Below are 14,437 nucleotides of genomic sequence, written 5' to 3' on the forward strand. Positions count from 1 at the left end.
TTTAATGTGAACTGAAGGTAGTGCTGCAATCAGTACCTGCACGAGTGTGTCATGGAATGAGATGGATGGCAATTTAATGTCTGTTGGGAAGTACAGGCATAATTATACTGAGCAAATATCGCATCAAAATGTGGCAGCTCAAGTTTGCCAGAGTTGAATATTGGCCATATTTAGTCCTGATTAAATTTCATCTTGCCCTTCAGTTGCTTTTGAATTTGGAGAAACTGATAACAAAAGTTGTGAGGAGAGAGTTTATTGGTTTACCCTGACCTAATGCTTATTGGCTACTTTGGAAATCCTCTCAGTGCATAAGTACTAATGAGGCATAAATTAATATTTTTCAACAAGCATTCAAGGAGAAGATTTCTAGTAAGAATGTTTTGCAGTTTTCTTTACCACTCTCTTCAAAAAGCAAATCTCCTTTTCCTCTTGTTGTTTGCTTAAGATTTGTATTTATGTATGCACACAACTCCGTACAAAACATAAACCCCTGGATATAAAAGGAAAATAAAGTGAATGGAAAATGAAATGAAAAAATATTATTCTGCTGAAGTGAAACAAAGTTGTTGTCAGTAAGTAAATGCAACTAACAGCTTTTTTTGTGGAAACATCAGTAAAAGGCAGTGTTAATTCCATGTAAAAGTGGTGCCATGTCTGTGAATACTTTGGCTGGGAAAAAATGGACAAGGTATCACTCAGATAAACATTCTGTTTTACTGGTGTGTTGAGTTTTTTTCTTTGTTTATTTACTTTTGTTTCCCATCAAAATACCTTTAAGAAGGGGAAAAGGCTTTGTTCTTTTCTGTAAAATATATAACTGTGTGTTAGTAGGCAGTCAGCTTCTTCTTACTGTCTGATACAGTTTCATTATCGTATGAAGCTGCATTGGGGGTCTGTTTTGAACTAAATATATAATTAGTCTTAGACCTATTAATTTGCTGAGGACCTTGAAGTTTTCTCTGGATCATGCTAATTTCCCAGAGGCAAATCCCTGGCAGTTTTTCAGTCTGCTAGATTAGAAGTGTCCCTTTCAAGTGCTCGCCCTGATGGGTTTGATCCAATGCATTAAATTCCATGTAATAAATTCACCACTCTTTTCAGTGTGAGGCTTGCAGAAAACCTCCTCTTTAGAAAAGCCTTTTTTTCATAACCAGTGATCTCACTGGCTGAAATATTACAGGGACTCCTCATCACAGAGATGGCTCCAGGATGGATTGAGTTGTGGAGGAAGGAGACTGAGCAGAGCTCTGCAAAGGAAGGAGGGCATGATCAAAGGCAAGGGGAAATAGGAGGTGGGAAAGGGAGTTTTTCAGAGCACAGTGAAAGAGCAGAAATCAGGTGTATTTCTGTTTGAGATGACAGCAGGGTTTACATCTCTGCCTGCATTGTTCTGTTCAGCTCTCAAGAGCAAAAGCATCCAGTTGTTCCAAGAGATGCAGCCCCTCCTTGCTGTGGCACTGAGGAGTCAGAACAGTGTGTGAGAGGTGTTCTTATGCTCTATTTTTAATTTTCCCATTAAGGTGGGAGGAAGGGCCACCTGAACGCTGTAGTGTGTGCTGAAAATACAGTTGCCTGACAATTCTGGCACTGTGGGCTGCACATGCCTGTCACAGAATAGCTGTGATATTCTCATCAGAGAAATAAGGTGAAATAAGAAGTGTTTCTCTGTATCTGAAATAAAGCATTATTTGAAGGAAATATAAAAGAATTTGTTTGAAAAACTCTCAGAGTTAGAATATAATTGGTTTTTCTTCCCAGCAAAAGCTCACTTGAGTAGCCTGATGTGTGGTAAAGCTTAGCCAACAGTATACTAAATTTCCTTTTTTTTTTTTTTTTTTTTTTAATTTCTAATCTGTTATGCTTTTTCTTGACTGTGAAGCACTAGCTTGGTGGAAGCAGCTAGATCTGACTAGACTGGGTTAAACTTCCTCCTACAATAAAAATTGCTGTAACAATTTCTCTGTGTAAAAGGGACTGCCTGTTCCCCCCAGGATGCACCTTTTGCTCCCTCGTAATTGAGATTTTGTAGATGCCTTCTGTGAAAATTGGCTGACCAGAAATAGGGCAGTGGGAATACTGTGGTGTCCTACTTTCCCAGACCCTGTTTTGCTGCTTTGTCCTTGGAAATTGGTAATGTGCTTTGTGTCACTGCAAAGATGTTTGCCAAAGCGTCTCTTAAATATATATCCTAAAGTTTGATTTTGCATTAAAATATTTTAAGGGAGTGCAGGTGTATAGATAAGGTAGATTGGCAGTTCATATTCAAATGCAGCAAATGCTGATCACGTCCGTGCTTCAGTTTGTTTAAATATATCTTTTATGGTATCTGTATTGTTTGAAAGCAGTAAAACATCAATATCTTTTCTCCAAAGAGCATTTCAAGGTGCAGCCTCTACTAGCTTTAAAATGAGAGCCATAATGCTGCCACTTTGCCTAAAGATCAACCTAAATAAGGCAATTTTTAAATAAGGCAAAATTGCTGAAGTTTGTGTTTGCCTTTATGTACCCCTGTTCTTCACCCAGCACTTTGGGGTTAGTGTTGAGTCCCTGGCTGGAAAGTTTTAACTCCCAGAGTGATTTTGGAGAGGGTTGGTGCAAATTTAGTCTCATGCTAGGTGCAAGAGTGAGACTGTCTGTAGTTGTCAACATGCAAGTATTTTCTTTTTGCAGCCAGGTGGAATGGTTGTATTTGTTGTCCTAAGCATGAGTTGTTCTTATCTAAATCTAAGGTTCTCTTTTCCTGGTTTTTACAGCTGGTTAGGTATTTGCTGAATTTTCTCAGGCCTTTTGTGAACAGTGTGAGCTTCTTTGCTTCTCAGTTCAGTAATAAGTTGTAGAAAATGAAATTTGCAGATTGTGCTTACAACTAATTGATAAAGACAAAGTGAAAATTGCACAGGCCAAAACACTTGGAGTGTATTTTTCATTTTAGCAGTGTTCCTGTTCCATTTTAGGGAGGACAAATAATGCTCTGCTATTTATTTTCTGCTTCTGTTTTAAATCAGAGGAGTAGCACATAAAACATCCCTCTGAAGAATCACGTAATTAGTTTCTAAATGAGATCTTCTGATACCAATTTGGAACAGATAGAATGATTTGTGCAGAGTTGGAAGGATCTTTATACATGTACATGGCCATTTGTACTAGGGTCTATAAATTACTGCATGCAGTGTGACAGGATAAAAGAGCCCTGATAGCTAACAAATGAAGCCCACATTTGGCTGCAGTGGTTATTAATTAGATTTGCAGCTTATTTGATAGCTATGAGAGGCATAATTGAAAACCAGGCTGAGAGCTCACCCCAGCCTGACAATAACTCTCACAAGGCACCCATAAAAGAGTTATGGGAGTTTAGGGGTCACCTATTATGTCATTTCCATGCACTGTGCAGGGCAGCGAGCTCAGTGCTGTGCCAGTGACTCCAGAACAAAGGTACCCACCGAGGGAGGGGGCTTGGCCCTGCCCTGTCACCTCCAGCCCTCAGGGGCTGCACAACTGCCCCTCATCTACATGGATTTTTCATGAACTGAAGGGGGCTTCTATTTTTTCTATGTATCTTTTCCCCCATCATCATCTTCCTTTTCCCCCATCATCATCTTCCTTTTCCCCCATCATCTTCCTTTTTCCCCATCATCATCTTCCTTTTTCCCCATCATCATCTTCCTTTTTCCCCATCATCATCTTCCTTTTTCCCCATCATCTTCCTTTTTCCCCATCATCATCTTCTTTTTCCCCATCATCATCTTCTTTTCCCCATCATCTTCTCTCTTTTTTCCTCCCATCTTTCTTTTTTTTCCTCCCATTTTTCTTTATTTTTCCCCATCTTTCTTTTTTTCCCCCATCTTCTTTCTTTTTTCCCCATCATCTTCTTTCTTTTTCCTCATCTCTTTTTTTTCCCATCTTTCTTTTTTCCCCATCTTCTTTCTTTTTCCTCATCTTTCTCTCTTTTTCCTCATCTTTCTTTCTTTTTCCCCATAATCTTCTCTCTTTTTCCTCATCTTTCTCTCTTTTTCCTCATCTTTCTTTCTTTTCCCCCATCATCTTCTTTCTTTTTCTGCCATCTTTCTTTCTTTTTTCCCCCATCTTTCTTTCTTTTTTCCCCATCATCTTCTTTCTTTTTCCTCCATCATCTTTCTTTCTTTTTCCCCAACTTTTTTTTTTCTCCATCTTTCTTTCTTTTCTCCCATCATTTTTTCTTTTTTCCCCATATTTTTCTTTCTTTTCCCCCCATTTTTTCCCCCATTTCCCCCATCATTTTTCCCCTCCCATCTTTTTTTTCCCCCATCGCTTTTTTTTCCCCCTTTTTGTTTCCCCATGTTTTCCCCCCATCTTTTGTAGTTTGTCGCTGCTATTACTTTTAGTAGCTTTAAGGGAATTTTACTAGTTTTAAGGGAATTTTAAGAAGTAGCAATTGGTGTTTGTGGGCAGGAGGATGGCTTTGGCATGACCTTTTTTTACTGAGGCCAGGTGAGTGTTGGCTGTCTAGATTGTGTATTCATTGATTTCCACTCCCCATTGCAATATTGGATGTGTAGCAAAACCCTTTATTCTTATTACACATTGTTCCTTTACAGATCAGTGCACCTTTCATATCCCTAATTGTGCTAAGCCAAAAAATATGGTGTTTTATGGATGCAAAAGATGGAAAAAGGGTTGTTCAGCCAGCTAAAACCAAGGAAATGGCACAGCCTGGGATTTCTCTGCCTGGTTAGGAGGGAGCCACAGAGCCCATATCAGCTCATATTTTCTGCCATGGGTTTAAACACCTCTGGGCAAGGGGGAAAGGAGCCCCCTCTGAAGGAAAGAGATAAGGAATAATTTGATTATAATTACTTTTCATCCCATAAGATAATTGTTAACTGGGTAGCTGTCTGTGAGTTGGAGAAGAGTAGCTGCCTCCTTCCAGGAGCAGAATCTCTCTGGCTGTTGGAACTTGGTGATTAATAGAGGAAAAAAAAAGGGTTTAGGGCTGGCAGGATGTGTAGGAATCCCCCCTGGACACTGCCCTGTGTGTGTTTTCACCCCCACAGCTCAGTTATGTGGAGTTTGGAACATATTGGTGCCTGGGAGGGCTCTGGCCTTGACCATGGTAATTAAATCTCACATAAATGGTAACAAGATGACATGCTTGTCTGCAGAATTAAGAACAAATTACATGGACCATAACTGAGATTTGGTTTTTTTTTTTATCTTTGCACTGTTACATTTGTACCCAGCTTGCAATTCCAAGCAGTTCTTTAGCTTAATTCTGTGATAGGATTTCTGAGTTAGGACAGTGATATGAAGCCAAATACCAGGCATTAGATATCTTTTTCTCAAAGAAATGAGATTTCATCAATTTTACTGACCAGGACTGAAATAGCTAAATGTGGTAAAGGCCTTTTTTCCACTCTGTCTGAATAACTGCTGCATTTCTATGAAGGTTGATCAGAAACATTTTAATGCTGTAGGTGCTGGCATTTCCAGTGGACCTTGCCAAGAGAGGAATCCCTTCCTCTGAGGCAGCACAAATCAAATTAGCAAGGACTGAGTTCTTTCTTCTAATTGTAGGAGTTCTGTCAAATCTGTTTAATACTGAGATACAGCTGACCCACTTGTGTTTGGCACATGTCAGTGACCAGAAAAAAGCACAAGGTTCATCCATTGTTGAAGTTTTCAGCTTTGGTTTTGTTGCAAAGCTAACCAAGTGTTCATTATTTTTATGTGAACTGTTTTTTTCAGTGTATTTTATATATACTGAAAGGATACATAAAGGGGTTGAGTCTTATATGAAAGGAAAGGGGTTGAGCCTCCTTTTATAGATTTATATGTGATTAAAATATCCTACTGCAGTTTCCATCAGAGTTGAGACTGAAAATTCTGAAAGGCTTGTAAATCCTGAAAGGCTTGTAAGTTAAGGTATTTATAAAAAGAAAAGCAATATTTTCTTTGCAAATTAGGTGTCTTGGATGTTACTGTGACATTGTTAATAACTGAATGCCATTAAATTTGTGATAAGTTTGCACATTAAATGGATGTGGGGCTTGTGAGGAGGGAGCTGGCCAGGGGATGTGAAGGTTGGAGAGCAATGATCAATGCTGTAGGACCAGAACTGGATACAAACTGAGCTCTGGGCCCTGGGAATGTCCTGCTTTTCTCTGGGCTGCAACAACTGGCCTGAAAAACTGTGCTGAATGTGGCTTTGTGAGTGGAAAATTGTTACTGTTGGATTCTGGCTTTTTTTCACGTTATCATTTCACAAGCATTTGGGTAGAGGCACAATGAGGTGTCCTCATATCTCCTGTGCTGTTACTCTTGAGGAGTGCAAAGAATAATTCTTTTTAAAATGTGCTTCCCAAACCATTGTGTGGGAGTTTAAAGTGACTTGTTGGCAGAGTCGATATCAGCAAATCCAAGTGCAGGCAGGACACAACTCCCTCTTGTCAGGGAGATCCTTGTGTTAGCACAAAAGAAAAGGCCAAAAGCACCAAGAGCAGGGGGTTGGGTCTCCTTTAATCTGTGTCTGGATGTTGAGGGGCACAAAGTGAGCACTGCTGTGTGTGACGCTCACAGCAACCCCCAGGATTTCAATCCCTGGGATTTCAATTCTCATTTCCAGCCTGATGTCTGCATCTCCTCAATGCCCCTCCAGGCAGAGCATCACTTTGGGGAAATGCTGTGGCAATTTCCATGCCCATGGGACAGGGAACTAATCAAAGTTCAGCCTGGTTAAAAACAGGCAATGATATTCTTCAGCTCACCATCAGAGAGTGAAAACAGCACAGCTGTCTACTTTTTTTCTTCTTTATTTTATTTTTTTTTTTTTTTGGAACCTCAAGGTTCTAAGAAATTGGGGTTTAATCTGGCTGTAATTGAAGGAGATGGGAAGAAGAAATAGTTTTGCACACAGACCAACCTCTGAATTTACCAGCAGCTGCAGGAGGGTTGTGGCATTTGCCCTCTCCCCTGTGTTTTCTTATTAGGCTTTCTGTCAGCAGGAAAGGCAAAATACTCATTAGAAGTATGAAGTGATTGAAATAATGTGTCTTTCTGAGTACATTTTAGGTTTGAATTTTTTATGACTGCTTTCAGCTGTTAAAACTGGGCTCTTTCTCCTAACTTGGCTCCAGCTGTTAAAATACCAGTTCATAACAGGCATTTCTGGTGTTCCTCTTACTGCCATGAGCTTGAATTTTGTACCACTGTATTTCTTACTTTTAAATACCATTTCATGATAGACTCCTGACTTCCAAATGATTACTGGATAATAACATTGTACACAGCCTGTTTCCTCTCCTCTGTAGCCTTTTAGCTAGTCATTGCCCAGGGGCAAATGACCTGTTTTTCAAGTTTTGGCAGCCACTGGAATGATGCTGGTATCTGTGTAACTGGATCAATGCCTGGAGGAGCTGTTTGGAGCCTGTAATTTGCTGACATGGCATAATTTTTTCCCCCCATTATCACATGATTTAAAACCCCTCTAGCACAGCAATTTAAAGCAGTTTTATTCTCGAAATGTCTTACATATGGGAAATAAAAAAACAGATGACATTGTTCCAAGATTATTGTGCATTTTTTGATTAATTCTGTCAAATACATTTGAGTGCCACTGTGATTTTTTATTATTATTATTCTGAAAATATGTATCAATGTGCTAAAGGAGATGTAGATTTTTGTATAACATTGCAGAAAATCAATCTGGCACAGCTGGTAAGTTTTTGCTGTGTATGTGGTAAACATAAATGAGGCCAGTGTAGCTTTTGTTATGTGCAGGTCATTTTTTTTCATGAATAGACAATATGCTCCATGCATACAATAGATCTAAATAAATACTTATTTCAGAGAGGCCCAACTTGGAGGGCATCTCTACCACATACTGGGGTTTTCTTTGATGGATTGCACTGGGTTCCTCAAGACCTATTCATTTCAATCAAGGTCAGTGGCAGTAATCTCTTGGTGCAATGTCAATCCCAATTATAGTGGGGATTTCACAGTGAAATTGAAGTATGATTTTGGGTAGATACATGTCAAATAACTTAACTTGACATTTGACCTAAATAGAAATACATATTCATGATGAATGGATTTGAAAGTGTTAGGATACAAAGTAGTGCAGTGATATTGAATAGGGGTAGATCTGTAACCAAAATACAGGAAAATCTGTTATTGAAACTATTTTTAAAAGTAATATTTTAGGTATTTTAATTTCCAAAATGAAATTATTCTGGAAATAATGTGGAATTCTGTCCTTTTTCACGTACTGTGAAAAAACACCCTAATAGTTTATTTGCCATCAGGGTGAGAGAGAAATTGTGATTCAAAACACCTCGAGTCTGTTGTTCAAGTGGATTGATTATTTTCAACATACATTTTAGTCACTGTAATTATGATTTCTGCAAGACACTGGGTATGGCATGAACTATAAGATCTTCGAATTAGAGGAATACTGTTTAGAAGTTGCAATGTAGGAAGGTCAAAAGTAGCCAGTAAAAGTCTGGTGGGAGATGGTAGCTTAAAATAATGTCTGGATGCATTTATAATAATGTTATACATGTAAATGAAAATGTGTTGTCCCCCTGTGTGTAGACATCAGGTTCTCTGCCTTTACAGACTCAAGGTGCACCTTGAAATGTGTGTCCCAAGCCAAGGGCTGGATAAGAAGACCATCTGTATTATCAGTGTGATATTGCAGAGCACAGTAAATCTCCTGTTGTCACAGATGCGTTCTTCAAGCTTAAACAAAAAGGGGAAGATTGCTTTGTAATTTGGTTACAAATGTTGGTGTTTTTTTTGGTTTTTTTTTTAGTTTTTTTTTTTTTACTGGTTAGTTATTATATTTGCTAAGTTTGATAAACTTTTTGACACCTTTGTGCTTTGTAATTTGGTGTCAAATGTTGGTGTTTTGTTTGTTCTTTTTTTTTTTTTTAACTGGTTAGTTGTTATATTTGCTGAGTTTGATAAACTTTTTTGACACCTTTGTGCCTCATCTTAAGTTTTTTTTGTTTCCCCCTTCTCTGGGGTATAAATTGCATGGTTACCCCTGCCTTTGGCCAGAGACAGGGATCCACTGTGCAGTGTATGAACAGCAAAGACCTGAGCTCCAGGACTTCTTCGCAAAACCATGGTCCTTGGCTGTGATGTATCATCATGACCTCCTGTTCTTCTTTTTGTCAACAGGATCTGTTTTCACCCTAAAAGTTCAAGTAAATGACATCATCAGCCATCAGTACCTGCGCCAGGCGGTGGTCGAGGTGTTTGTTAACTACACCCTGACAAATTCCACTCTCACTGGGAACAATGGAGCAGTGTTGATAAAAGTCCCCTACAAACTGGGACTAAGCTTAACTATTGTCTCCTACAAGGATGGCTACCTGCTGACACCTTTGCCTTGGAAGACTGCGAGGATGCCAAGTACGTAAGCGTCTTACAGGCCTATTATTAAACTCTCTCTGGCAGTAATTAAATTTCTCTGCCAAGCTGTCTGGGTGGTTGCTGTCAGCTGAACACAACTCAGAGAAGTCAGTCAAGGGAGATGGTGCCTGTCAGTGCAGATCTAGGGGTGAACGGTCTGTTAAACTTGTCAAAATTCTGATTACTCTAAAGCAGAAAATGGCCCTTTGAAAATCCAAGTGGGTTATGTTGTGAAACACAGTGAATTCTTAGATTTTTTTTGTCTAGAGTTAGCAAAGAGCTGTTAATGTGTCCTGACAAAAATCCTGTTGACCTGAGTAAAAAAAAATCCTGAGTAATTCTTAGAATGCCAATGCTTTCTTTCCTCTAAGCAGATATAACCTGTTACAACTCTGCCTCAGCAGTGTTTCCTCACAGGATTTCTTGTTTAACTACTGCATGATCCTAAAAAGGCACATGATTTTTATTTAAAAAAAAAAAAAAAAAAAAGACTTTTAAGTCACTTTCTAGTGACTTTCTAGTCACTTGTTTATCCAAAGAAGGTATAAAACAGTAGCAAACATTCAACAGAACTCTTTCTGCCTAAACACCAAAATATCTGCTCTGGACAACAGGAGTAATTTATTTAGTCTTCATATGCTCTCTGGTTTATTAACTGCTCTGTTCAGTAGATCTTTAGATTTGGAGACCCTGGAGGATTTTTTTTGGTTGCACAGTGTAATAACAGATATTATCATTTTCCACAGTCTACTCATCCGTGACACTCTCATTATTCCCACAAAGTCAAGCTAATATATGGCTGTTTGAAGATACTGTCTTAATTACTGGAAAACTGTCTGGTAAGTTCTGTGCACGCAGACTGTAACTAAACACTTTGTGATAGCCATCTGCACCCACATGGAAAAAAAATTAAGCAGCATTTTATATAATACCTATCTACTTAAAGCCAGATTTTCTGTTAATTATGTAGCTGTACGAGGGGCTGTGACAAGTGCTAGACTGGAATTACAGAAATCATGGAGAAAATGGGGGAAAACAGGTTGTTATGCTAAGTGGATTGCTGTAGGGTAATAAAAACACTGTTTGTCTGTTTTACTGTGGCTAAGACAAAATATTACTCTTTTACAGATGCCAAATCCCAACCGAGTGTTCAGTTTCCAAAATCTTTAATGAAGCTTCCATCAAATCACATTGCAAATGTTACAGCCTATCTGACAGTGCCAGAGCAATTTTTGAAAGTGGACAGCTTTCTCTATACGACAGGAATTATTCTAAATAAATCAGGTATGTGAATATGATGGTTAGGAATTCCTATCAAGAAATATTATAATGCATATGAGTGCACAGTGTTTCAGAAAAACATATGCTTAATTTAAGAGGGCCTGAATCTGCTTCCATTGTATTGGATCAGAAAGCTTTGTTGCCCAGGAGTAAGCTATGAACACATCAGGTGAGTAATCAGTGTTACTCTATTTTGGTCCATGCAGCATGAGAACATATCTTGCTGCACTGAAATACAACTTCAGAGTCTGCTTTTTACATTTATATGTATGTATGTGTATTTATGTTCAGGATTTCATGAGACTGTGGAACTGGTTTAGTAAACACTTTAAAAATGCAATTATAGCCAGACTGTACAGCAGGCGAAGCTAAAGAAATCAGTGAAACAGCAGCAATGAGCTCCAGCTGTGGAGTTGCTGCATTTTCACTGGAGTGATTGGTTCTAGGGGTTACCCCCAGCACAGGGATTGCATGGGAGCCCCTCTTGGCTCAGTCAGGCTGGGCAAGTCTGGGACCAAGTGGTCCCTATGGGTACAGAGCACAGCTGGAATAATGTTTTCTGTGCATCTGTTTCACTGGAGAAGCACTAAGTGGTTTTATGGGTTGTAACTCTGCCCTTATACCATTGGATTTTGTTAGTATTTGTCATTCTATCAGATAGTTTTAAAATTTGCATAGGTACAGTAATCTCTGGTAGGTTGGACTGTATGCAGTTCAATCCTTCTTTTGTTCTTTTCTTTCTATTCCCAGTGGATCTGAAGCCATGAGGCTCTTAAATTCATCGTGGTGCAGGGAGAGGGCAATACATGGCTTATATTAAGTCATCATATCCTTTTTTTAAATTTTTATTCCATTAAAGGCAGCATGTATACTGATATTTTGACAAAGATATTTTAAAATCTTTCTTATCTGTGTTTCACGTCTTTAAATGGAAGGCAGAAGGAAAGAAGCATAGGAGAATAAGCAGTGTTTATCCTCTTTGAGTTTTCCCTTCAATCTGTCTGGCATGTGTTTTAAATTATTCATAAACCCCTGAAGGAATAAGCTTCCTTTTAGGGCAGGTGGAAGCTAATTGATATCTGATGTGCCAGGAGTTCTCTCACAACCAGCTTCTAACAGCCTGCATAGATTTAACATCATTCTGCTACTTAGTGATTCTGTTTCAGCTTCTCTCACCATCCTGTCAAACTGGGCTTTCTGGAGCATTTGCAAACTGGTGAAAGGAAAACAAAGGAAAGAAACTTGCAGGCTGCCTTGTAAATGCAACATTTCCTCTGAGTGCTTTGACAAGCCTCATGATTAACTATTCAGTTAATTCTGGCTGCCAAATTAGAAAATTAATCCTTACAGGAGAGGTTCCATATGCTTTCACTTTAATTCAATGTTATGCACATTGTGATTATACCAAAATTCTGGTATGATCTGTATTTAACATCAGTTAGGGGCTTTGCAATCTGATGATCTGAGGGGAAAAACCCTTCCTCCCCAACCCCAAACCAAGTTTTGCCTCATGGTTAGTTCTGTGGTCAGCACAGAGCCAAGATGTTGCAAATGTGTTTCTTTTATAGCTTTGGTATAGAAATGACTCTGTTTTGTTTTAATCACAAGTTGTTAAAAGCTCAGAAGAAAAGTAATGTTGATTTCTATTTGACCAAGTTGGTAACAGCTGACTGTGTGGATGAGGATGAGGACTTGCCTTTAGTAGCTTAATTCTTCATGTATTTCTTTTAAGATAACCTGTGAAAGGAGAATTACAAGACATTTCTTGCCCTCAGGTTTCAAAAGCATGGAACTAACTCCTCTTACTGCCATATGTGTAAATGTTCTGTTGGCTGGGAAAGAAGTGAACATAAAGGGTCCCATTCAGGTTACCCTTCCTCTTCCCACAACTGCTGTAAAATCAGGAGATGCTGTACCTGCCTGGACATTTGATATGAAAATTGGTAAGTGAGTTATTTGTTATTTTGCCTTCTAGCACATGCCTGTAGGTTTGGGCGCAGTGATGACATTATTCTATGAGGTGATGGTCAATAGGTGGTCATTTATTTTAATGGGCTAGCTTGAATTGTTCAAAGGTATTTCCCTGTTTTCATTAATTCAAAAAGCTTTGGTAAAATTCATTAGCATTCCTCTTGCCTGGATTTTTATTTTCATGGGATGCTGAGCATCCACAGAACATATATTTTAGGTGATGTTAAATTTCAAGCCTAGTAATTTTGTGAATTCCTTCTTACAAGAAAGCAAACCAGAACTGAAGGTTTGGATGCTTTGTCTACTAGAGTGTAGCTCTAAAGATCCTTTGATGCTAGAACTGGGATAGATATTGCTTCAGTTAACAAAAACAATTCAGAAAGTGAAATGAAGGGGAAATAAGAGTTATCCAAGGGAACAACATAGTTCTTCCAGTATGCCAAGAAGAGGCTGGGGATTAGTCATTCTAAACCTTTTGTCATCCCTTCACATCTAATTTTAGTCAGGAGTGAGTAATGAGCTATGTCCATGTAACCCATTTAGCTGACCTGTATTAGGTGTGGGTGCATTAGTGTCCTGATTGTCCTGCATTGCACCTCACAGACACCATCACCCTTGAAATGTGAATTTATATTGAATATACAGGCTTGAAATGTGCAACTGAGTGAGGTCACATCTTGCTCCTTATCAAGGCAAAAAGCTTTTGTTCAGTGTTTGGAAGTACAGGAGAGGAACACCAGCTCTAACAAAGTGTTGTTTACATGGTCAAGGAAGAAACTGATCACCTTAATTAAAACAAACCTGAAAAACATGGATTTGAATTAAGGATGTGCTAAGAAAATTTGGCTAGGCTGTCTTGTGGGGAAAAAGTGAATAGGATAAGTTTTGGCATAGAAGATTATCTGTCTATACAACTAGGAGACTTTAGAGGGGTAATTGGTGGAAAGAGATGGCATTTTAAAGGGTTTTAGTCTGAGGTGGTAAACTCAGGGTTTAAATTTCTTATTGCCACAGCCACTTTTGCCAGCTCCTGTGCTGAGCTTTTTTACCTCCCTAAACAAAGCTAAATCAACACTGTTGTTAAACAAGGAATTGACAGAACTGGAGCAGCACAGGATGGGTTAGAATACAAACCAGTGTGAGGTGTTTATGTGGGGGTTGAGGGTTCTGCTCAGCATCCCTACATAGGATTGTTGGCCCTGGGAGTAAAACTGGAGCCAGGAGCATGGCCTGCTGATCCAAACCCCAGTAAAACCAGCTGGTTCTCCCTCTCCAGTGGGATGTACTTCACAGAGATTCCATCAGGGCAAGCTGTTTGTAATGGGTGCTCTCTGAGGGGTACTGTTCACTGCTGCTTGCTGAGGAGAGGGACAGAAGGATGGTGGAAAAGGACAGCAGCTTTTGGGGCATAAATTACCTTGTGCTTTTTCTCCCATTTCTTCCTCTCTAACAATAAAAAATTGCTATTTTATTCACTTTCTGGGTGTTTATTCTTCAGTATGTTTCTTTTATTTTTTTACCTTTGATCTGACACATGCAAAATGACTTTTCCCCAAGGAAACTGAGTAATAGCAAGGTGTTTTTCAGTCAAGGTTCTGGTGAGGGAGGGCAGTGAACACCTCAGCTCTGCAGCAGGCATTGCAGAGCATCCATAAGGAGCAGCAGGCCCCCATCTGAGCTGAATGCTGAGCTCCTGCTGCACTCAGTAATGAGGCTCTGGCCTCCTAGGTGCTGCGTGTGGGATGTCCCCAGCAAGACACTGACACAATTTTTAACTCTGAAGTCCTTGGATAAT

The 14,437-nt window shown here is 39.2% G+C and overlaps 1 protein-coding gene across 1 annotated transcript in view; it reads left to right on the top strand.

The window, feature by feature from the left end:
- Positions 1-14,437, top strand: part of FAM171B (family with sequence similarity 171 member B) — a 39,946-nt gene that overhangs the window by 14,670 nt on the left and 10,839 nt on the right. Inside the window, exons 2-5 of the mRNA XM_059476012.1 lie at positions 9,157-9,390; positions 10,137-10,229; positions 10,519-10,674; positions 12,447-12,614. Coding sequence (XP_059331995.1) covers positions 9,157-9,390; positions 10,137-10,229; positions 10,519-10,674; positions 12,447-12,614 — 651 coding nt within the window. The remainder of the gene's footprint in view (positions 1-9,156; positions 9,391-10,136; positions 10,230-10,518; positions 10,675-12,446; positions 12,615-14,437) is intronic.

The sequence above is a fragment of the Ammospiza nelsoni genome, chromosome 7 (genome assembly GCF_027579445.1).
Source record: "Ammospiza nelsoni isolate bAmmNel1 chromosome 7, bAmmNel1.pri, whole genome shotgun sequence".
NCBI lineage: Eukaryota > Metazoa > Chordata > Aves > Passeriformes > Passerellidae > Ammospiza > Ammospiza nelsoni.